This window comes from Acanthochromis polyacanthus, chromosome 3 (genome assembly GCF_021347895.1).
Source record: "Acanthochromis polyacanthus isolate Apoly-LR-REF ecotype Palm Island chromosome 3, KAUST_Apoly_ChrSc, whole genome shotgun sequence".
Classification (NCBI taxonomy): Eukaryota; Metazoa; Chordata; class Actinopteri; family Pomacentridae; genus Acanthochromis; species Acanthochromis polyacanthus.
In genome coordinates this window covers 17,663,833-17,689,861 of record NC_067115.1, presented here as the reverse complement: position 1 = coordinate 17,689,861, position 26,029 = coordinate 17,663,833, and the positions used below count along the sequence as shown (strand labels likewise).

General features: G+C 38.4%; 1 protein-coding gene across 2 annotated transcripts in view; it reads left to right on the top strand.

Moving 5' to 3' along the window:
- LOC110956362 (zeta-sarcoglycan) overlaps positions 1 to 26,029 on the top strand; it is a 352,883-nt gene that overhangs the window by 256,475 nt on the left and 70,379 nt on the right. For both annotated transcript variants that reach the window (XM_022201767.2, XM_051945531.1), the window contains exon 4: positions 12,902 to 12,989. In XM_022201767.2, the coding sequence (XP_022057459.1) occupies positions 12,902 to 12,989 (88 nt within the window). The remainder of the gene's footprint in view (positions 1 to 12,901; positions 12,990 to 26,029) is intronic.

Sequence of the window (26,029 nt, the reverse complement as noted above, 5' to 3'; positions counted from 1 at the left end):
GATTTATTTATTTATTTACAAAGATGGAGATGATATCTGTCTAGAAAAAATATCCATATTAGTTTGTACAAGGCCCCAGAAATTCTCCATTTGAGTCACCTGTTGTGGATAAGAGGCCCAGATTCAAAGTAGATTTTTCGTTTTGCAGAATCTCTGTATTAGTGTGAACAAGGGCTGAGGTTGATCTAGTATTTTACCTTTACCCTCTCTGTTCTCCTTTTCTTATTACGGTAATAGCAAAGCTGCGAAGACACACACTGACATTATTTTGTTGCCCTTTGACTGGACATATCATTCGAAAGCGACAGTGTGGCACTATATCATTTTCTCCCCTGTGGGCCAATGAAAATAACAACAAGTAACTCAGGACAACAACCTTCAACCTATAAATATGTGTTCCCAACTCCAAATGCATTTCACTCCCAAACGAAATGACAACCTTCATCAGTCAAAATCCCACAAAGGTTCACCCTACAGGAAATTGACTTTAAAAAGTGATAAAATTTCACAGATTTTGCACAGTTAAACAAGCTTAATAATTAGATTGTCATATTGAGATTTGTTTTTATGTGGTGAGCTGTTTATGACATAATAATGTCTAAACCCCCTGATGCAGAACATATACACAACCTTTCAAAATGACCCACATTCAGTTCCCATGTTATTTGATGATGGCTGAGTGTTTCTTTGCTCTATCTTTTGAAATCAGTTAATTGTATGATTGCGTATTCCATCTTGTTTTTGATTACCACTGATCTTTATTTCTATTCTTCCTTTCATACTTTATGAACAAAAATGTTTGTTTTTATTACTGCATCAAGTTTTGGGTCAAAAATGGCCCATTCATCCAAGTGTCCAGCAGCATCTGTACAGCCATCTGAGCAGAAAATCTGCAAACCGCCTCTGGATGAAGAGAATCAAAAGCGCAGTGATATTGTTCAGATGTATGTCAACATACATGCATATACATACAATTTAAATTTGGTGACTTGGCTAAGATAGATTAGCTAAGTACTTCTCTAAGCAGCTTGTTTAAGTAGGTGAGCTAACTACTTGACTAAGTAGCTTGGCTATCTACTTAGCCAAGTGGTTAGTTAAGCTAATTACAATCTATATACAAGAATTAGCTAACTAAAACATAATATGTCAACAGCTAGCTAACTGATAGTCATCACTTGTACATTTCTGACAGGTAACGTACTCACTCTGAAGATATCCTAAACTTAATCAAATAAGATGTATAGTTATCTTTCACAAATATCATCAGATATTTTCATAGGTAACAGTTGTAAAACAGGACTTCATGTGTCAGATGGCAAAAGGAGCTGTGCTGAGCTGTGAAATGTCTTTTAAGTTGTCTGTGGTAAATAGGTTTGGACTTGGAAACAAACAAATTCAACAGTTTCCTGTCAAATACTATAGTAAATGCATATGGATTGTTTCTGACCCATGCGTGTAAACTTGATGTAGAAATACAAAAGCTATGCTTGCTCATAAAGTAAGAAAGGAAGAATAACAAGTATGATTTGTATTAGACACAAACTAAATACTTACTGAATACATGCAATAGTAAACAATAAAATGTATTTATTTCAAAGATATATGATGGAAGCACTCAGCCATACGTGAGATAACATAGTAAATGGTGATGGGCCATTTTTGACCCATGTTGTCCTTTTGAAGTGTAGTAATACAAAAAGGGGTTTTCATTCAAAAGGGGAAAAAGAAAGACAAAAAAATTAGTGGATGGTGATCAAAAACAAGTTAATTGAGGAATACCTGGAATACTGATTGATGAAATTACTTTATTGCAAAGATAAAGAACATGAAACTCAGTTGGCTCACTTTTGACCCATGTTGTCCATCAAAGGGTTAATAGTCAATGTTTCTTTCATGTACTATGTATACTTGAGGTAAATAATGCTAGTCATTATATTTCATTGTTATGCCTATGCCTATGAGTATCGTTTTCAGTGTCTTGACATTCAAACCCATTATCATGGACAAATGGTGTTCAAGTCAACTTGTGCATCTCCCTGGTCCCTTGACATGGAGAGAAAAGAGAAATTCATTTGTGGCCAAACGTATCATGTCACCACATAATGACACTATGTTCACTACATATCATAGAACATCAATGACTTCCAACAGGTTGTTTCAGCTCCATGGTTCAGAACCATATCAAGTCCTTTTTATCATATCTTATCTGTCAGACCAATTCCCACTTGTCGCTCTTACACTCTCCTCTCATCTTTGTAAACCATTCCCATGTCCCATTTTATGCAATGTTTTGCCATCAAGAGAATCCACTTCATCTCTTTCACGTCCCGCCCTTGTAAACCATCCACAGTAATTATGAAGGCAGCTACTCGACTGGGGATTTCATCACATGGCTGAGAGCTCTGCAGAGAGGCCAACATCAGGAAATCCCTGTCACAGCAATGAGACACTAACAAACCACATAAGACATACTGAACTGTGAGAAAATGAGCCAAAAAGCCCGGAGGAGCTTTGATTAAAGCCTCAGTTTGGAAACCAAACGCTAGCACAAAGGTTGCCCTACTAAAGAATGTTAGAAATGGGGTCTGAAAAAAACAATTATTTTCCTCCCTTGATTGTCTTCATGTGAAGAGTGATAAAAATTACACAGAATTTGCATGGCTAAACAAGCTTAGCGATTTATCATTTCGCAGCAAAAGAGCTAATTGTTACACTTGATTGGTTTTTGGCACAGAATACATTTTCCAAATCCAGTAAGATAAACACTCTGGAACTTTTACTTCACTGAAAATGAAGTTCTGAAAATATTGCACATTTTGTCCAATTCGTCCTTCAATGTGTTTCTCAGCAGACAAAGAGTTGGACAGCACTTCTTTTTCTTGCACAATTTAACAGGATTGGCTTTTATCGAAAATATGAACATGAAAACTCTCAGCGGCCACAAGTCCCCAGAGAATCATACTATTCATTTTGAAGCAGCCACATCCTTCCAACCCTGCTTCTTTGGTAGGGGAGTGAACATGGCCCAGCATTCATTATTCAGTGGTTATGACCATGGGATAACAAGATAGTGGGGTTGAACTGGATAACAGTAAGTGTTGAGAAGTGGAAGGGAAGGGATTTAATTGACTGGCTACTCTGAACACATGCTGATGCATTCAGGCACTCAGAATTTCACACTCCACTTCTTCTGTACATCAGTAACTAGTAAAACAAAAATTGCCTACGTTTAAAGCTTTATCGTTGTCAGTGGTGGTGTTGCTTCATCCGATACAACTGCACTTTTTTTTCTGTGATGCAGATCAGGCTTGAAAAAGATACCCTTGAGGTGAAGTATGAACCAGTACATTCTTGTGTCATAGGTCCTCCAGCAGTGATAACTGATCTAGATTAGCACTGGAAACTGCAGCTTTTGGGCTTGTAATAGACCGGTAATGTAAGTGTTATTTATTCCTGCTAGCTATGATAGCTATCTGATCTGTCTTGCTTTGATGGGATGGATTACCCTGACTGTGTAGAGGTGGCAGGGTTAAACAGGGGAGTCTGTATAGCCATTAAAGAAAAAAAAAGAGTTTTGAGCACACACATACACACAAGAGCCCTCATAGACTTGGGTTCGTACAAAAGAAAAAGGATCTGCTGTGATCCCCTGGAGAACTGGATGGAACAGAAACAGCAGAACAAGAAACAGATGTAATGAATAGTATCAAAAGTTAAATTAAATTTGAAAAACAGTATCATTCAAAATATTGCAGCTTGGAATCTCTTAACTTTGCAACACCCATCTCAAACCCAAGTAAAGAGAAGTGTTAGAGCTCCAGACATGAATGTTGCTAGTTGTTTTTAATAAAATTATTCAGGACAAAGCTTGTGTGTGTGTGTGTGTGTGTGTGTGTGTGTGTGTGTGTGTGTGTGTGTGTGTGTGTGTGTGTGTGTGTGTGTGTGTGTGTGTGTGTGTGTGTGTGTGTGTGTGTGTGTGTGTGTGTGTCTGCCCTTGCAAGACTTGGAAACTGACCCTGATCAATAATCTATTAGGAGAAAGACATGTCTGCATGGGCAGGCATAAATACACACTCCACATGCACAAGCACATACACATACAGACACATGCAGGTGAGCAAAGTCAAATACTGTCACGTCTGTCATGCCATATCATCAGAAGTCACGCCACAGGATAATTCATATCGTCTCAGACAAAGGGCAGTCTCCTTGCACTCACCAACTTCTGCAGAGTTAACTCATTCCTCTTTCACCTCAAGTATTTGTACCATGGGGGAGCATTTCATGGCGAATGGAGCATTGCAACTTTATCTGCTCTGCTCTGCTCTCCATGTCCATCGCCTTCTCTTATCTTGTCTCTTTTCGTCTCCCCAACTGTGCCACAGGACACAGGACTTGAGGGAAAATTTGCTTTCTATAGACAAATACAGCCACAATCTAACCGTAGACATTCGTCAGTGCTGATATGGTTGTTCTGTGCGTGTCTGTGCCTAAATGACATTTCTTAATCCGATTCTTAAAGCCAGATAATGTTAAAACACAAACTGCATACTTACTAATGTTTCATGAGTACATATAATGACCAGAAGTGTGACTATATGTTTATTACAGACTACTGTGTCCGGAAAAAATACTGCAGGAACTTTCTTTGTGTATGTAGCATTACAGCAAATAATACCAGTCCAACCTGCATTTAAAGGTGAGCCAGAGGTGGCAGTGATTTCTAGCGGGCACATCGCTGTCTTTTTTATTACCTTTCCTGCTGCAGAAAACATTGCTATTTCTTCTATTATCATTTCAATGCCACAGCAGGACCAACAGTATCCTGGGTTTTTAGGCTTAGGACCATTGTATGGAAATGGATTCCAGAGCTCCAATCTGAAGTATTCTGTATAAATCCATCAGATGTATTTTAGCTCCAAGCTCTCAGGTGTAAAGGTATCATTTGTGAAAGTTATCGGATAATTTGAAATGAAATTAATATGAAAATGCACGGAGAGAAACTCTGAGCAATTTAACAGCAGCTACCACAGAAAGAACACATTTCACATATTTATATTTATTCAGAAAGCATTCAGATGTTGGAGGGAACTAGGTAAGTGAAAGTATTTGGTGACAGCCACCTCTTAAATCAGCTGTCCATTAGCAAAGCACAGCTTTAGCAAAAGTACTCAATGTACAAAGAAAGTCTGTCTTCTGGTTACAGTACATTTTGACAGCTTTTTTTCCCCTTGACAACCTAGTGATCAGTATTCAAATGAATAGCCTTCCGTTTGTTATGCAGTATTATCCAAGTGACCCTTCTCACTACAATCTCTTGTAGTGTTTCTTTCTCAGCTGGCATTTTTTCCTTGAGCTGTGCGACTTTGTTGACTCGTCCCTTAAGCACCATACATTATCACGAAGAAGCAGAAAGTGGAGGGCTGATGTAGCAGCTTCAGTTTATGGATCTATTTGGTATGTCTATCTCTAAAACAAATGCTCTGTGGTTTACCCTCCTCTGCCTTCCATCTCTATCACGCTCCCGCTCCTCTTTTTCCTCCCTCCTCGTTTCAAGATTTATCGCTCTGCAAGCCTGAAGCCTGGAGGTCCCTGCTTGCCTCCATCTCCTGTTCACACCTTCCAGCTCTTTCTTTCTGTTGCCCCTACACCCATTCCCTGATTCACAGTTTTCAGTATTGTCCCTCTCTACCAGTATTGCAATAGGAGTGGAGACACAATGGGGTCATTCACGTTTTAAAACACCATGAGAACAGTCCATTAGAGTAGTTTTTCTCTGTATCACCAGTCAGAAAACTCAAGAATGAAAATAAAAGAATGTTGTTCTATTGATTCTCATAAAATCGAACCATTGTGCAGTTTGTTTACGTGGTTTTGCCGAATTTCCTTTATTTACTCTTGCTGAAATTGTTTCTGGATTGCAGTAAAATGAAAACACTGGAGATAGGCAGTTTATGCAGGATTTTACAACGCTACTGTGCAAGGCTCTGAATCCTTAGATGAATCATGAAGTGATGGCCTGGAGGGAATGAAAAGACAGCAAATTATTTTTCATCTTGCAGGAGAGCTGGATTAATGATTTCAGTTGTTTTAGGTGTCTGGAGGCCCACGAAAAGCACACACCTGTGGTTGTTGTGGGGAAAATACGGGCATACTTTTCTTTATGGATAAATATAAAAAGCATAAGCATGTGTGGGAAGAAATGTACACTGCATACACATAAGCCAATGAATGCTTCCTTAGATTGCCTAATAAATAAATGTATCAAATACAAACAAGATATGACCTGGTAGCGAAGGACGGTGTCCTCGGAAACAAAGCATAGTCTTACCTCCTTGTTGACATGTTGTACAGACAAAGAAATAATCATTTTCAGAAGTCTGGCTTTTCACTGAATTCATTATTAAAGGATCTGAATATTCCAATATATAGCCTTATCAAACCTTTGTCTGATTGTCTGAGATGCTTTGCTTTTTAGTCAAAACACAGCAAAGAGGAGAATGTCACAGGTATTAGAATTTCTTGTAATTAAAAATATTATGGTTTGATTTTTTAAGTACAGATGTAATTCCATGACCTCAGACCTCTCTGAGGTAGTTATTTATACTTCCAATGTGAAGGTTCTAAAAAAATGTTCTGCAGTGCAACTCTGACCTCATTTGGTTCCTGTCTGCATTATATTTTCTGATTTGCTATCCTTCATGACATCACAGTCTCTAATGTACAGTGACGTATAGATTAGCTTTTTTATATCCATCTCTGAAGGAACCAAAGCATGTTCATACATGACCTGTGCTACATTTTGCATTAACAGCAAGAATAGCAATGTAGTGGCCTACATATATTAAATGAATAACTTTCAAATTTCACTTTGTGCTCATGCTTAGGTTGGCATTACACGTTTTTTGTTTGCTGATGGTGCTAGCTGCATGATTTAAATTGCTAGCTCCTTTTTTGAAAATACATATATTCAATATTTCAGTCAAGCAGCACTATGATCAGTGTTTGCTTCTGACACAGAGGTCTAAAATAATTGCTCAAATTTCCAAAATGACCTGACCTTCAGTTTTATGTTGACTTGCATATTGCAAATTTTGCACTTTGCAGACACACAGCGATCTGACACGGCTTGATTGGCTCAGGCTCATGCCAGCTGTCACCTTGAGATTTAAGTGGATTAAGTTGATCTTAAAACTGTTGACAAAAGGCTTGTACGGGACACTGATGACATGTTAAATAGATGATAAGGCCCCTGAATGCTCATTTAGAGCCTTGCTTGAGCATATTACATCCAAATACCCAGAGAGTACACTTTGTCGACAACACTGGTTTATTTTCTGTTGTTATATGGCTGTGGGGACTGAATACAACAAATTAGCACACCAACAAACACATCACTTATTTAGTAGTCCTTGCTAATTAGCTGAATTAAAGCCGAAAGAGGAATGGAGGAACCCCACAGGCACTTTATCACAAACTGTTTGATTGGTATTCTGTCTTAGCTTTAACTATATACTATACTTGACTTCACCAATAAACTAAAACAACTTCCCCTTGCTGTTTCAACTCCTTCACTGCTTAACTCATTTAACTTGTTTCTGTGGCAATCTCTACTCTACTTATGTTTTAATTTTCTCTACGGGAACCTTTTTTTCTAGACCTGCATTCAAACATAACCGATTCCTACACTGCTGGATTTGTTTTGGAAAAGTCTGAAGGTAAGGCTAGAGAAGTCAGCATACAGGTTGAGTGACTGAAGGGGTGGCGGCTTTTTGGATAGTCCGAGAGACAGGAGGAAAGACAGAGCATAGACAGGAGAGCTGAAAGTTTTTTTTTTATTAGATTGACAGCTAAAAGCTTCTCTTATTAATCACATGTCCATAGATGGTCAGTTAGGGAGACAGGCAATCGGAGAGATATAGCCAAGACAGATAAAAGCTGTTATTATTCTGATGGCCAAAGATGAGTCAGCCTAATGTATCTGATATGAGGCTTGAGTACGTGGCTGTTGAGACAGATACTGAATGAAGTCAGGCAGCAAGTGAGACTGATTTTAAGAGATGGCCACGAGAGCTAAAAGCTGTTATTAGAGTGGTAACTAAATAAAAATAACCAGTCACATCATTTGTAAACCCTGAGTCCAGACCAGAGCAGTCAAACAGACAGTCAGCTGGTGACACACCCAGAGACAGGAGAGCTGAGAGCTGTTTTTAGGACCCATCTGTAGAGGAAGCTGTGATGATGAGCCACCAGTCCACAGCTTATTATTACCTGACTAATTACATTGGCTACCTCAGGCTGGCAGCGGCATGCCTGTATTCATAATCAAAGCAAAATTAAACGATTAACTGAATTAATGGTGCAGTTGTGTATGTTGTGTCTGGTCACCAGGGAGGGCATTATGCCTGTGCCTTTATTTGTTCTTCACTGTGTATTTTGCACAATGAGGAGGGGGATTTATGACGATAAACGCAAAAGCCAGAGGGACTGTCACAGATTGACAACACAGATCATATATCTATATGTAGATTTGTGTGCTTTTCACATTATACATGATTATTATTATGCAGGGTGTCCACAAAATCTCTTTGCAATTTTAAGAATTTACTACAAAGGCAGTTGATAATATATCGTAACCAGATTTGCTTTATTGTAATCAGTGGTTGCCAAAGTTTTTTCGACCTCATTGAATACACCTCTATATGGGCACCATTGGTTGTATGAAGCACATCAAGACGGTACTCGATTTCTTGCCATGTTCACTGTAGCCGAGCCTCATTAATGGTGGCAATGGCATCAGAAATCTTTTGCTTCAAGTCAGTAATGTCCCATGTCTTTGTTCGTTACATGACATCTTTAGCATAACCCCATAGAAAGAAGTACAAGGGAGTGACATTTGGTGAATGTGGTGGCCACGGAACTGGTCCAATCCACCGGTGTCAGGAGTAGCCATTTTTTAAGGTATCATGTAACAGTACCTTGTACACCAACAGGTCACCTGAAAATTGCCTTAAAAACACCTTACAATTGTAGAGACTTTATGGACACCCTGTACATTGGTGCTACTGCTTACTGTATGCAGTTTACATAGACGCAGATTACATAGATAAAAAGGATGCTCCAAACTGAGACTGCATCCATAAATTTCTGTAGGTTTTGAGACCTACAATCTAACAACCACTCCTCTTTTACTTTAGTTTTCAGTAACGTGTGTTGCTGCTTATTGTTCGTGCATTGCTATACTTTAATGGACATTAATTTTAGACTGGGCGAATTTTATATTTGGATGTAGCTATAATATTGACCCATAAGAACCCACGGTGACACCAGTGTAACAAGCACTTTGAGTGCCCCAGTCTCTTCCTTGTAAAGCTTTATGTCTGACCTTAACTCATAAAGTCCTTTAAGGAAAAATGGGTCTGGGTTCTTATGGGTTAACTATATGCTAAATATCTCTTTAATTGAATAACTCTAATGTATAGGTTGGCTGAAGTGATGTAAAACATGTATTTTACGTGAGAATGTAGTAGTGATACTTTTTATTAGATATTTAAATCAGTGTATTAATGCATATTTATTTGTGAGAATGTGATTCACACAAAGTAATGTGCTCCCTGGCAACTACTAGTAATCAAGGAGACTTTTTTTTGGCATACTTAAAAAAAGTGAGTAATTATTACCGCACTATAGATTAACGTGATATGTCAGTCAAAACTATGCTATTATTAAAGACAGTCCTGAATTATTCCAAATAAAAGCTGTGGAAGGGTGCTGGATATGAGGTTGGACAACTAACCAGATGTATATTTGCATAATCTAGCAATTTGTCTTCAGTGTTGCGCTTGTAAAACTGAAAAAAAGTGCTGTTGGAATACTTCTGATAAAGAAAAATCTAGATTTTTTTCAAGTTTTTATTATTTTTTTAATCTTTCTTAAACTTTGAGTGTAATATTAGTCTCTTTTTTTTGGTTAGAGCCTTTCAGGTGTGATCAGTTGGTGTCGGATATTTCTGCCCTCTGAATTTAAGGGTAGTCATGAGTCTCATTACAGGTAGCTACACAAGAAAGACCTGAAGAAGATGCTACTCTGGTAAAATTACCTGGTCAAGGGTCCCAAAGGGATACTTGTTGCCTTAGAGCTCACGTTACATATACATATCATGCAAAAAGCAAACTTAACTTACCTATTCTTAAATGCAGCAAAGTGCATAATGCTGAAAATTTGCTTTTCAGTGTCTTTATTTCTGTTGATGTTCTCATGCTTAACCCCAATATAGCAAATTCAGACACAAACAGTGAATAAACATTAGTACACAAAATAAAATAAAAAACTCTTGTCTTGTAGAATCATCCCTGAAATAGCTCATGGCTTTTATGGTAAATTCACCATTCTTTCTTATCTTTGGGGAAATTGTGCCTCATCTCAGCTGCGCTTTCTTCTGTGTTCCACCTCCTTGTGTCTTTTCTAAAAATATGGAGTACAATGTTGATTGAGTGTTTACTCATGCGGTATAATCAATCCCATAATGCTGTGGGCTGGACAGCAAGCAGTAAGCATTCAGGGAGAGATGGCTGCATCAGCATTGCAAGTGTAGACTACTGTTACTGGAGAAAAATCCTAATTATAGGTCATGCCAAGTGTGATGTGTGCATGTGGTAGCTGAATGTGTCTCCACAATGAGTTTGAACTTAGATCCTTGAAACTGTGTGCCACTTTAGTTCCTTTGAAGCAGCTCCTCAGTGACCTTTAAGGGAACTAAACCGTTACAACAGGTTTTAAGCAGCAGCTATGGGTTTTTAATTAAAGGAGGCTAGTGTCTATGGCCCATTCTCCAGACTGGTTGAACATATCCTGAATTAATTACACCTAGAACATATATGCGCAAGGTGTTATAGGTGGCGTTGTGTCATAAATACTCTCACTTTGTTTTCCTCAATCTTAGGGAAGACTGCACACCATGCTAGATGGATTTCATTGGGTTATTGTGTGCTACCATGTGTAAACACAATATGTTCCTTAAATGGAAATTGGTAACCCATTAGATAAGAAGCTTTTGATTTTGAATACGTTGATTAGCGTTGATTGCCTTTAGGTAGAGCTGACAATTTCTTCATCAAGAAGGACAAGCCATAATCGTTACCTTCTCCTATATTTCACACAGGTGCCGTCAGGCTGATTGTTTGGCTTCAATCAACTATACATAAACATTTGCAGCTGTTTAATATGCAACAATTATTTAGAGCCTTCATTTCCATGCATTTGCATAAAAGTGCTTAATCAAATAAGACTTTCCGTCTATGGCCGTGTTTCTAAATGACAGAGTCCTGCACTGAGTGAATGGGATCAAGCCTGTTCATGCACACTGCCCGTTGAGCTGGAATGATTCAAAGCACATTACATCTGTCATACTTTGCGAAGCGCCCATCGCTTTAAACAGAGTGGAAAGATAATACAGTGAAGCCTATCACACGCCCCGCTGAAAATAATTAATCCAGGATACATGTGTTAGGAGACAGACAAGAGAGGTATTGCACAATAAACCGAGTGGAGCACTCATTTGTTGTTTGGCAAATTTGTTACCCGACGCTGTATGAGTGGGTGGTGTGTGACTGTGTCTGCACCTGAGCGTCCTCTCGGATGTTCACATCCAGAGTATGTGTTGATGCAGGTGTGTATGTGGCGTGTGCTCACCTATTGTCACACTTAAGTCCTGTTTGTCATAGCTTGTTTTGTGTTTATGGATGCTTTTGGTGTGTATGTTGTTTTGTGTGTCCATAACTTGCATTGCTCCCTCATGCTTGTGTGGTGTTGGTGCTTGTGACTCCCGGGGGTCCACCGGATGCTCCAAAATAGAACACAGACAGGTGTGACATATTAGAAATTTGGTCTCAACTTGTATAAACAGACCACTAAACAATGAATATCCATCCATAGCAAATAGAACAACACCGAGAGAGAGGGGGTGAGCGAGGGAGACTGAGAGCGAAGAGGATGGAATGGGGGGGAAGGATTTTTCCATTTCAACGGATCAACGACTTTCCAATTTTAACACAATTCTCATTTGGAATTCAGACCAGAATGCAGCAAGATATTAATTTGGGGAAATCAACAGAGAAATTGGGTCACCTGTGAGCTATTCATTTCATGCAGCCAAAACAAATAACCAATTTAAAAGGGAGAGGGAGAGAGAGTGAGAACAGAAAGAGAATAAAAAAGAAAATGATGTAAGTTCATAGATATAACGAAAGAAGGACGGAGAAGAAAAGGAAAAGTTGGTTAAGTATAAAAGTAGGAAGATTCATCAGACTGATGTAGAGGCCGAGAGAGGTGGGGAGGTGAAGGTGGTTCTGAGAGAGAAAGAGAGGCAGATTGAGTTTGGAACCTGATGAAAATCAGTGAGTTTGCATTCAGTGCAACACAAACGCAGAATGTGAAGTAACATTGGCAGCATGTGGCTCAATCAAACTTTAAAAAGGAGAGCAGAGGTCAGGGTCACGGGTGCATTTAACTCATTTAGGCTGAGAGTAATTGCTTTTTTGCAAACATACTCACACAGACGAGCAATTCCAAACAAGCAAATATGCTCACACGCGCGGTGGTGTTTTGAATAGATTATGCAGAGTAGATGCAGATTGTGCAGGCTGGCAGAACTGAGGGAGTCAAGTACGAACTGTGACAGTTGATAGGAGTTAAAATGGTCTTTGTTATAGGGTCAATGCAGAATTGACTGGTGTTCAGAGAAGTGATGGTAGAATTCACAGGGAAGAAACAGAAAGCAACAGAAGGTGTGTCTGGAAACTGTGAAGCTATTTCGGTATTCATGGATTTGTTCGTAAGAGTTCAAGAAATAGAGAATTTGCTGTTTCAATAATCACCTTTCTCCCTTTTCTTACCTCCGCAGGACAGTCCATTGATCCTCCAGTCAGACAGAAATGTGACTGTCAATGCAAGGAACGATCAGGGACAACTGACTGGTCAGCTAACCGTGGGTAAGATGCACACACCATACAAGGGCACACATCAGCAGTAAATATTTTCCTTCGAAACAACCCCCGAACCATTTCTCTAAGACAGTTACATATATTGCTTTGTTTGTGCTTGAATTCCTAAATGCATTTCACTTCTTTCTGTTTACCAAACTAAATGCTATCTGTTTCCATTAGTGTATCTCACTGAGGCTGACAGCCGTGTTGTTTTCTTGACTAAATCATTTTTCCAAGCTCTTATTGGATTAGTGAGGGCCCAGTGTCCTAGAGAAGACGGCATTCGAAGGACATACAATGCATATTACTTTCCATTTTTCAGAGGGCTCAGTAAAAGTATAATCATGTGAATGCAAAGAGGTTTGAACGAATGAGATGGGAATCCATAGTGAACAAAATAAGTGAATCGCATACTACTATTTGGGGCTGACCAGTGTAGGGAGATCACAGTCAGTGTGATGGGTTAAAATTTCAAGGATAGACAGTTAAAATTCTAGCATCAGTGTTCTTGACAAGTTTCAAAGTTTTGAATAAATAAGGTATAAGAATCAAAAGAGTGGGGTGAATAAAATTGCAAAAGAAAAAACAAATCTGAAGGGAAATAATGCATCAACATGACTGTCAAAGTTTCACTAATCGAGAAAGAAAGGAACATTTGGCTTCCCTGTGGTTATAGAGCTGATTTTAAAACTCAGACAAGGACAGGAGTTTCAACGGTAAAGATGTGGTGAATCCCATCCAGGTTTATTAAAACACTGAATAAAGCACAGTCATGGGCATTTCAGTTTGAGCTGCATCAGGTTTTTAACCATACTAAATGCATAATGGGCTTAAAATTCCTTCAGACTTTAGGATTTATTGGTGGAATCGGCATATCCAGCTACACACACTGTCATCACAACACTAAAATAAAATCAGTAATAGTAAATAATGTAATGTAGCCATGTTTTCATAATGTATTTATATTCACATTTCAAGTACTCTCAGAAAAAGAATGGTTTTTCAGTAGGCTCTCTGGTGCCATCACCATTTGAATGGTCTCTTTATTTAGGGGAACAGTCTTCATGTATTTTCTGTGGTTCTTTAGCGTACTTTAAATGCTCTTCATTTTCATTGGAGTTATCTGGTAGCAGGGCGGTTAGAGTTTGGGTTAGCATGAATCTGGAGTTGGAACTAACTGGTATTTTTATTATTGATTTGCATATTATTTTCCTAATTATTCGATTAATCATTTGTTCTATAAAACATCACAAAACAGACCTGAAAATTTTACATGCCTCAAACTTTTTTAAAACTTATTTTGTTTATAACTGTCAAAGATATTCAATATTTTTGGATTTTTAGATTGGATCCACAAGTTAATGTAAACAATATTTTAGGGGTCTAGTTTCTACCTCAAAGTAAATCATTTTGTGTTTGTGCTTGCCCAGGACTTACTATGTGGCTTGCTGAAGCTGACATTTTCAACAACTTGTATGTTACAGGCTGAAGTAAAAATAAATGACTATAATAAATGCCCAGCAACTATGCTCATGTGCTTGACTTTCAACCTACATGTAATAATTTGACTCAAAATGCCCACAGAATCATTTATTTTGAAAAATGACTAAAGAACTATTTAAAATTGGTTCTTTACTTGAAATTTTTTTGACATAAAAGTCAGTGAACTTAATTTGAGATGGAAACACCCTTTTAAATAACTTATGATGTAGCAAGCATTTAACTCACACGACTGATGAGCTGTTTCTGCTTCTTTTGTGCACTTCACCTCTGCAAAGCCTGGAACATGTCCAGTACCAGAAGACATACAATACACACTGCAGGGACTGATTAGTAAAGTGGCTGCTGGTGACTGGAGATCAAGGTGGTGATGGAGACATGTTAACTGTTGCAGCTGTAATCACAAACAACAAAGAGGCCTAATATAGGTCTTAATTTCACTTGTAAGTTCTTTGAAAAACTGCTCAAGCTCTGTCGGTTTGCATAAGGGTTGTTAGTGAACAGACCATTCCAGCCACAAATTCTCAACTGGATTGAGGTCCAGCTCGGCCATTTTAAAATGCTGAAGTTTTTGTCATTGAACCTTTTCTGTCAGATTTTGACTGTATGCTTTAAGTAGTCATCACCTTGCTGGAAAACAAAATCTACTTCCAAATCACAGGCTGCATCAGGTTGTCCTCCAGAATTCTGCTATACTTTGCAGCAGTCACTTTACACACCAAAGCACCCCCTTCCAGTAGACTACAGACTCTCCCACATGCCTTTTAGTGAACTTTAGTCAAGCTTTCACATGAACTCTTTCTCAACTTTGGCTTTCTCTTTGCCATTCCCTCATAAAGCTTTGACTGGTGAAGACCCCAGGCAACAATATCCAGTCTCTCCAATCTGAGCTGCTGAAACTTGTGACTCCTGCAGAGAAGTCATATGTGTTGGCAGCTTCCTTTACTGGTCGCTTCCTTGTACTGTTGCTAAGTTTTTAAAGGACGGCCTGCTCTAGGCAAATTTCAGCGTTTGCCCTATTCCCCTCCTTTCTTTAGGATGATTTAACTGTATTCCAAGATTTTTTCCTGTATCTATCCACTGACTCGTGTTTTGCTATAACCATTTCACTTGTCACTGTGCTCCTTCTAAAATGAGGTGAATACTCGTGCATTTTTAATGTTTTCATTACTTGACATTTCTTTGTGGACATCTGTTTTCACTTTGTCATGTAAGAGTTTTTATTTGCAAATTCTTGTCTTAAAAGCCAGATTGAATCGACCATTATTCAGTGCTGTAAAGCAGTTAAAGTGGAAAACTGCCAATGGGGTGAATACCTTTTATAATCACTGTTTGAAGTGTAGCGGTGGTGTTGTTACTGTGTGAGGTTGGGCACAAAAGGATAGAGCTAGTAACATAAGCACTAAAATTAGGGCCAGAGTTCAGAGCTTGTTGGAAGAAAACTGAGGTGTCTTTGAAATTGTGTTCCCATGTTGTTGGGATTTATTATCATCTCTTATTTGTCTCTTCTTTCCAAATATTCTGTTGTCACCAGTCAGCACTAAAAAGAATTCTGAAGTTGGAACTAAGAGAGAACATCAAGTTGTTTTAGATCTCACACGGAGGATGTGCTACAATTTATTAAGCAATCTCAAAAAAAAAATTACAGACTTACTCAGTTAGCTCCGGGCTTGACAAACATGGTGTTTGGGAAACTAATTGTAAAGACTGAGAGCTTTCTAACAACAGCTTGGCTCTGTTTGTATCAGTGAAAAGCAGGAAATTTTTTGACAAGTTAAAATTAATGCCTTTTGTATAAGTTGCATTCACTGTTAATTTAGTTGTCTGACTCACTGGATGTAGACTGCAGGCATAAGCAACACTGATTATCAGCTATCTTCTTTTACCAGTTATTACAGATACTGATGATACATTCTCCTCAAAGAAACCATATCAAGACCAATAAAAAAATCTGCAAATCTGTATTAGTTTTAGCTTTATACAAGAAAATTCCAACATGTCTGAAATCCCTGCTGCTTAGCTATGGTTTTTATCTTGCAGTGCTTGTCACGTAACTGCCCGGTTCTTTCATTATGTCAGTAGAAATTTGCAGTTTTTCATTATGTTTTGTATAATAGTATTTTCATATTGGCCTCTGGTGAATTTATAGTGACTTTACCCATGTTCTACCCCTTAAAATAAGTCTAGAAGTATCACTGTTTTTTGTCTGTAATCGTGTCTGCTTTGTTTGGATGAGACGGCTGAGGAGACCTTACTGCTTATTGATGCTGTCTGATGCACTTGGAGATTTAGCATGAGTGGAACAGCCAGAAAATACTGGGAGTGTGTGAAAAACTAATGAAACATGCGGTTGCATTTGGAAATGAATCACGACTTGCGGCAGATTTCCTCTCACTTTGTCTTTGAGTTTTTCACTACTTCTTGCTAAAGACATTTGCAAAATTAGGATTAATTATTTTCTTCACACCTGACAAGTTGAATACTGAAGGAACAGTAATATATGTCTCAAAACTAAATCAGTAAAAAATATATTTTAAAAAACTTTTCCTGATGTATTTGTTATTACATAATCTTGGAGCATGAAAAGCATACTGCAGTTGCCATTTATAGGTCCAACTTATGAAATGAGCAAACTAATTTGTTGGTTTTGTCCCCAGTTGAATCACATTTGCCTCATCCTCACTTAGGTTGTTTGATGATGACGTCAGAATGCAGGATGTCGCGGAGACAGAGGATCATTGCCTAGTGGCATTTACAACCTGACAGGTGACACGGATGGTATTTTCAGGTAGAAGACTCCTATCCAAAGTCTTCCATTTCATGTGAAAGCAGCTATAGATCCATCTCCTGTAGGCTGGCCAGGCACTTCTAGTGTCTTTATACACACACTTTCCCTTTCTGACACTTTGAAGGTTTGAAATCCCTGACAGCTCACCTCCTGCTGTTAAAACTCCCCAAAGCTACTTTCCTCACCAAGAAAAGCGCTTTAATGCTATGTGTGTCTGAATGACTGTGCGTCTGCGTGCCTATCTTGCAGTCAGCAGAATCGGACTGTTTTAAAACCAGACAGCCAGACAACCTACAGCCAACCTAGTCAGGCTGCAACAGGATGGCATAAAGAGTACTGGGTGACCTGCCTTGTTCGGTCTGACACACACTTGCTTTGAGATATGCACTATAGTAGCAACACGCATTTGAAGTTTTGCTTACACAGAAACAGAAATTACACCTAAACTCTGACCGCCTGGCTCACAATCTCACCCACACAAGGCAGCCACAACTTGGGGTTCAAACTCCTTAGACACGGCACAGACTAAATCCTCCTGAGGAACTTCTGTGGCGTACCGGAATTGTCCCGGTCTCCTCCCGCTGTTGCCTCCTGCTGCCTGTGTGCTCACCTGAATTTTCACAAACACGCACAAAACAAAAACACACACGCTCTCTGTCCTCATCTCTCTTCGCTATCCTCATGGGAATGCTCACAAAATCCTCAAAATAAGGTAGTTATTCCTCCTCGTAAGACGCTTGCCACATTGGAAGCAGAAAAGTTCCACCTCAGTAAATTCCTTGTTAGTATTCATCACTGAAACTCACCAGAGGAGCAGTTCGCTTCAGTTTGTACAAGAGCTACAGGATCATCATGGTCGGCAGTATGGAAAGATGAAATGCCCACAAACGTTTGGACGAGTACATTAATGCTGAATACCTAGATACAGGCGCACTGATACCTTGTTACATACTGCATAGTAAAATAGGTGCTAATTTGAGCTGCATAAGAGAAGATGGAGCAGGTAAAGGCTCAAGTGCTGCAGTATAATCAGATTCTGCAAAATGAAGGCTGTTCAGATACAACTGTAAATGTTTCATAAGGTCAGCATGATTATTGCTCAGCATCATTTGTTATATGCAAGTCACTAAAATACCAGCTCCTGACAACCACCCATCCCGATCTGTTTCACTGTACGCTGTAAGGCTTAAAATAACTTATTTAGTGAGTGCTGACACTTGTCCATCATTTGAATGCAAAATGAGAGATACTGGGGGAAAACACACACACACAGACACATACACACCTTCGTCCACCTTTTTCTTGCGTCCTCCTGAGAGCTCATCGTTGGAGAGAAAAGGTTTGAGTACATGAGCCGGCCTTGGGCTTCTCACCCTGGTTTTATTGCCCTCTTTCTTCCATCCCTCCATCCCCCTCTCTTCCTCTGTGTTGCTGTCAGCTCGTTAATGTGAGTGAGAACCTGTCATCTTTGTCTTCTGAATGGCCAACCATAAAGATGATGAGTGAAGTTGGAGTTTTGAAGCCATACCCTTTCACCCGCCTAGGTGATGATGTCCCAGCATTAGAGGCAGTGCGGCGGTGTCTAGACGACATCTGCCGCATGAAAAACAGTGTGCAACTTGATTCATTGAGCAAACCGCAAAGAGTGTAAAGTACTAAAGTCGCACATTGTGACAAGACAAGTCAAACTGCTTGCACTTGCATAGAGTAGAGAGAAGGCAGGTGTGTATCATTTGATCATATCTGAATCTCCTGCCATAACCACTGTTTGACTTCCTCAGTGAATTGAATTAGGTTTAGTATAAATCATTTTCAAGTATAAATAACTACAATTTAAAGATTCAGTCACTTAGGTCTGTTATCACCTGTTGTTTGGCAGGCAACCAGAAGCTTTAGTATTTTTAGTAGCAGCTATTAAATTATTCACAATGATTAAGTGAACAAAATCAATTTTAACAACCTATAGCAACACCTAAAAATTTAATGAGTACCAGAAAATGTGCCATTTTGATTGATATCAATTTGAGTATATGTAACAATAAATAAATCATAAATAGCTAATATTTGAGAGGAATAAACTCAAAATATTAAAATGGTGCAATTAAAAAAAACAGCCTGTATTTAAATTGCTAACTCATTACTATACAGACACAGTTGCTATGCGGTTATCAGATAATACGGAATGTGTCTTTTCACAACCTTGAGGAGAATAAAGTCATTGGCTTAGTAGAGCTGCTGGTGACTAACCAGCAGAAGCACCTTTGTTTTCAACATCGATCTGCTAATAAAACTAAAGAAGAGGTTCTAACCTATTCTTGGGACGCGTATCTTTTGACTTGGACAGATTTGAACTGAAAGAGGGTCAGTCACTCTTACTTGCCATAAAGTTCCATGAAGTCACTTTTAAAGTTAAAGGCTAACCTTAAAAGAGACATTTAGTACCAAACCTTTCTACCTTTTCATCCTTCATTCAACAGACACATCTGCTTGTCCTTCCCTGTCCTCTTTGCTCCCTCTTGGATTCTCTCTTTCTGTATTCTGTTGTGTCATTTTACCTTTCACTCCCCTTTTCTTTAGATCATACTTGGACCTCATCTCATATTAAGCCGATTAATTCCCCCGCTGACCTCGTTACCTTCTCCCAAACTCGGCCGACATTTAGCACTTCATTATCTTTACCTCCTTACACTAATTATGTTCCCTTTTATCTCGGTAGAATCACTCACCTCGTTTCCCTGGCATTTGGCTGATGTAGCTCAAAAAGTGGCTTATCAAAGCAGTGAAATTAGAGGACTGAAAGGCAAAGGTCATAAAGAATAGTAATGATTAACAATGATTTGTGGTAAAAGTGGGTTGAATTTCCCAATAGAAAATTTAATTCTTTTAACGGATTGTTAGACTTCATACTCTTCATTGTTGAGTTTCTGGATTTATAGCTCTAGAAATGTAAAAAAAAATATAAGGAATTTAATCATATTTTGATTGGACTCACTCTCGGTAACATGGCTTTGCCAGAGCAGTTAAACAGTTGAATGTCAGCTAAAATTAGTCTCTGATTAGCGTGTGGAGTGAGAACTCGCAAAGCCTTGCATAAAATTCAATTGTTCCATTACACACAGTCTAATTATAAATCTACGTCTTTGCAAATCCCCCTCTGAGAAACAAATGATGTACAGTACATAACAACCGTATTTAGCAGAGATCACATTTTCAGCTGTAGTGAGATCTTTCTGGCTTGACTGATTGAGGAAAAACAGATACTAAGTAGTCTGATTCTTCCTCATCTAACTAGCCAAGTTCAGACAGCACGTCTTCCTGATTTTACGCTGCAGCTTGAAGATCAAATCAATGGTTATAATGAGGCAATTAAAAATACATAGAGCCTCACATTAACAAACTGGAATACACTTAAGAGGCCATCAAGGACTCAATAAAGCCATGGATTTACTGGCATTGTTGTCATTTATCCTTTTGATTGCACTTTAATTGCACAAAGGCTAATTGTCTGCATACAGTTTAGGCTACAATATGGCAAATATTGTTTTTGTCACTTGCTCATATGTGTTGGGATGTATTGCTCCAAGGAAGAGAATTAATGGCCCAAATGAAAGCATCCTTCTGCACCAGTGAGTTGTGGGCCTCATGCTGTTTGCTGGTGGTTGGACACATAATAAAAATGACAGACAAATAGTACTGTAAGCATGCCAGCGCTGTCCATGCCTCTGGCACTGCAGGAATTTTTAAAAAAGGATGTCTAGAATAGATTGTAATGTTTTTTCATTCTAATAAGGCAGAGTGATTTAATTTGTAATCAAACCACAACTGTTTTACAAGTGTCCATCACTGGTAGTGCTCTAGCGATATCCCACATAGTCCTCGTTCCTTCAGTGACTCAATCTATCACACACTGTTAATACGAAATAAAGTCATGGGCAAAATAATAATTTACACTAAACAAAGACTTCAAAAAGCTGATGATGTCTGGTTTTTCTCACTCTCTCTCTCTCGTCAAATGTTGTCCAAGGGATGCTGTTTCAATTTTCTACTAATTTTTAATGTGATCACTTGTCATGCTGTTTTATTGGAATGTGTTATATGGTAGCCTTGATTTTTGTCCACTTTCTGCAGCCGCAATACATTATGGGCACTGTAAAATGTTTCCTCTGATAATGTATGCTTTGAACAGAACATCGTAAAAGCTACACGATTATTTTATGATTATGTATTGGTGGGAGTTATACAACCGTGAACAATACCCTTCTGTTTTTTGTGTGTGTTTAATAATAGGACCATAAAAACACAAAAATGCTGCCTGGTGACACAAGTCAAATAAGAGTCTTGCCTTCAGGCACTAAGGAAGACTTTGTATATTTCTGAGCTTGGAATGCAATAATTGCAGGGATAGCAGAAAATGCCCTTTTATTGTTTGACATAAAGCAACAATATACCATCAGTGTTTCTTACCATGCAACTTTAGAACTATACAGAATCACTATCAGGAACAGAGAAGCATTTTTGAATAATATAATTACGGTCAGTTCAGTTTCACAGATTTGTGGCCGTCTAACTAAAAAGTATATGTTCCAACTTGGTCCAGTGACAAGTCAATATTGTGATCATAGTGGATGTTTTCCATGCATGTTCTGCTGTGCTCAAACTTGACCATCTAAACAGAAGTTTATAACCAACATTGGTGCAAACTGACAAAGTATTTCTTGTAAAGGACACATCCCTAACATTGAATAGCAGCTTCTTCTTCTGCAAAGTGCACCATGGATGAAAAGTCTGTCACAAGGTCAGAACAATGACTCAGTTTTCCATTCAGCATGTTTGCAAACCAAACATTTTTTAGCTGTGTGCTCTTCTAGATAAAATGACTGAATACCCATGCTTCTTTCTAGACTGTGATTGTGAACATCACTTCACCCCTTTAGGCATTATCAACATGTTACGTTTACATTTCAGGCACCAGGCTGGTTCTGTTATGCAGCAGGAGATTCAATAAGTGCAAATGGTGGAATATGTTAACATATGTAAATCTTGGTAATTCTAAGTTGCTGAGTAATAAAAGAGTACAAGAAACACTGTGTAGAAAGTTAAACCAGACATCTACTGTATGCTCTGCGGAAGCCATTTACTGTGAGCTGCCGGAAAGCAGGTACTCTAAGTTGGCAGTAGGACTTTATTGCAAATGTAAAAGGTCAATTAATAAAATGTCTCAGTTAAGGCTCACTAAGTCATATTTAAATGAAAGATTATTATCTCCTGCAGCTAGTATTTGCCATGACTCCAGGATATTAATGTAATTATGTTCACAGAGGCATGTAAGTCACTAAAAAGCCGTAAAGAGACGATACACTCTAGGCCATTAGTTCTTCAACTTTTTCAACAAGGGAAATAACTCCAGAATGTTTTCCATGCATGTTTTTTAGGATTTTTTTTTCTCTTAAACTAAGTGATATAATAAGATGTATGAGGTAGATCTTGTGTCACAAAAGCATAGTGCATGGAGTTAGAATTAGTGACATGTTGTACACTTGTACACACTGTTTCCATTATCTTGCCATTTTTGATTTTGTTTTGTCAGAACTGTCAGACAGCACTGGAACCTGAAGTAGTGATTAGTGATCTTTCATGGGGCAAGTTGACCAGTTGACTGAGCATAATTAAAATACATTAGATTTCGTCTCAGAATAAACCTGTATGCACTGGTTTTTAAAGTTTTGCTTCAGGCAACAGAGAAAGTTACACAGAATAGAAAATATTTTCATAGAGTACTATAAAAAAGTATGTACTCCCCCTTGAAAGCTGTCTACTTTTATTGCTTTTCAACATTAAATCATGGTCAAATGATGTGTTTTTTCTTTTACAAGAATTTACAACAAACATTATAACAAACAGAATGTCTTTCATCTAAGTGAAAATGGATTTCAACAAAAGTTATGTCAAATAAATGAGAATATAAAATGTCACATAAATTATCGAAGTTTTGAAGTTTCAAGTGACTCACCAAATTTAACACAGGTGCTGCCAGTTGTTGCTAGACATCATATAATTACTGAAATGGAGATCATCTGAGTGCAGTGAATGTGTCTCAGAAAACTGCAGTATAAAGACACCTGTATCTGGAAGCTCAAATCATTGTTGAATCAATACTCCAGTCTATAATTACACCACGAAGGCAAAAGAACACTCCAAGCAACTCTGTGAAAAGGTTATTGAAAAGCATAAGTCAGGTGTTGGGTACAAGAAATTCTTCAACTGACTGAATATGTCTTGGAGTACAGCAAAATCCATCATGGAGAAATGGAAAGAATGTGACATATGCTGAAATCTGCCTAGAGCAGTTCATCCTCAAAAGCTGTGCAGGAAACTGACTAGTGAGGTAGCGAGGGCAGCCACCGAGACATCGATGACCGCTCTGAAGGAGTTACAAGCGTCAGTGGCACAGATGGGCAAGACCAAGCATACGACAACTAAAGTTGAAGCTTTACAGGAGAATGGCAAAGAGAAAGCTACTGTTGATAAAAGCTTATATTAAATCTCTAGAACTAAACTAGAGTTCGCTAGAAGGTAGGAGACAGACTCTGTAATCAACTTGTGGACAACTAAGCTTTGCACCATCCCCATTTTGAAGCATGGTGGTGGCAGCATAATTTTGTGGGGATGCAACAAGCCCTGGAGAGTTTGTAGAGGTAGAGGGTAAAATGAATGCAGAAAAGCTTAGGGAAATGCTGGAGGACAGCCTGATGCAATCTGTGAGAGAACTGAGACTTGGGAGTAGATTTATTTCCCAGTAAGACCATGACCTCAAGTATATAAATAAAAATGGTTTAGAGACAACAGGGTGAATGTTTTGGAGTGATCAAATCAGAGCTCAGATTGTAGTCCAATTGATAATGTGTTACTGGACTTGAAAAAGGCTGCACACTCATAATTCCCATGCAAACCAGACAGTTTTGAAAAAAGAAATAAGAACGGAGGAAAATTCCAGTGTCCAAATGTGCAAAACTGAGACTAATATGCACAGATTTGATGCTGCAAAGTTGCATCTACCAAATAATGCTTTGAAGGTAGGCTGTTATCAATTATTGTCACAAAAAATATACAGAGAAACAATAAAAGACGGTCAAATTGTAGGAGGATGAATACTTTGTCGAGCTACTGTATCATCATAACTTTCTAAAGCTGAACTTGTTGGCAGATAGTTGCTTATTTACACATCCAGCACTTACAGAGCAACTTTACTACTCCATCAAGGAATATGGCGGAGTTATGTGACGATCGGCGTACATTTATCTGTTTATCTGTGCACAACATTACTGAAAAGACAAAATATTGGATTTGGATGAAATTTTCAAGGAAGGTCAGAAATGACACAAGGACCACCTCATTAGACTTTGGCAGTGATGCAGCTTATAGTCTGGATCCATGGAGTTGTTAAAGATTTCTGTATCATTGCAGTTGCATTACTTTAATTGTAGGTTTATTTCTCCAAGCTACTCTGATCACATTTTTCAAATGTTTCAAATGTTCTTCCATCTATCCGTTACCTGTACCCACTTTATCTTGTCAAGGTCTGCAGGGTACAGGAGTCTATCCCAGCTCATCTGATACATGGTTATTATAGAAGTATTGATTACAGATGTCTTAAATCTGTAATATTGTTGCCAACTAAGCATTCCGTCGCACATCTCTTCCAAGGCTTAACTAGTTGATATTACAATCCAGCAGCATGACAATAAAGAAACAGTTTCTCACAGTTTTCTGCAGTAGTATTGGTGCAGTATTGGTGTACCATGAAGCACATGTAATGTGAAGTTTATCGATTTCACACAAGCTGTCGTTTTGTTTCCCACTCAAACCCATATGAATATTGGCTAAAATCCAATATACATACAGGCTTTTGAATTCAGGCGAAAAGGCTTCTTGAGTGCATTATTCATGGACTTGAACACAAGATGACACAATTTGAAAATGAGCCCTGCAAAAACTTGAGCTACATGTAATAGCAGAGCTGAGCAGCATGAAGGTCATCTCTACCTGTCTCTGTGTGCAATGGTGTTCTCCACTTTGCTTGACAAACTGCTTGTGAAGTCTTGTCTTTGCTTTCGCTTAATGACCTTTCAGTTTATGTTCAATATGTAATGTTCTTCAGTTCTGAGAATCACAGCTCTCTTGTCACATCCCAGCTTACTTAAATATGAATTCATGTGTCTAACGTCTCGTGTCTGTTTGAAAATCATGAACACAGTTGTCAGAATTCTTGATACGCAGAACGTAGTATTGCTCATCATTGTCTAGAAAGAGTAAGAACACAAAACTAAGACGAGGAAAGTAATGAAAAATGCTGACATCATTTTCATAGAAAAGTAGGTACGAGATGCACAATACAAGATTGATTTTAGTCACTGCAGTTATTTTATATAAGATTGTGCTTTGAAGGATAATCTTCAGTTAATCTTCAACTGAGTTTAAGGGGTGAAAATAATTAAGTTCAATTGGTTATTGTTTAGTGAATAATATTTTCTGTTTTCACTGAAAGCATTCCGGCAGTATCAACTATATAACTGACTGACAGTAGATGTTTGGCTTTATATGCGGCAGGAATATGTATAGCTGAGATGCAACCTTTGCATGTCTTTTCATCAGTTCATCTACTATTTCATCTTCCCTCCATCCCATCCCTGACACTACGGATCATGTTGATTAATGTAGATAACAAATGGCACTCATTTATCTCTCCCTCTGTCTCTTT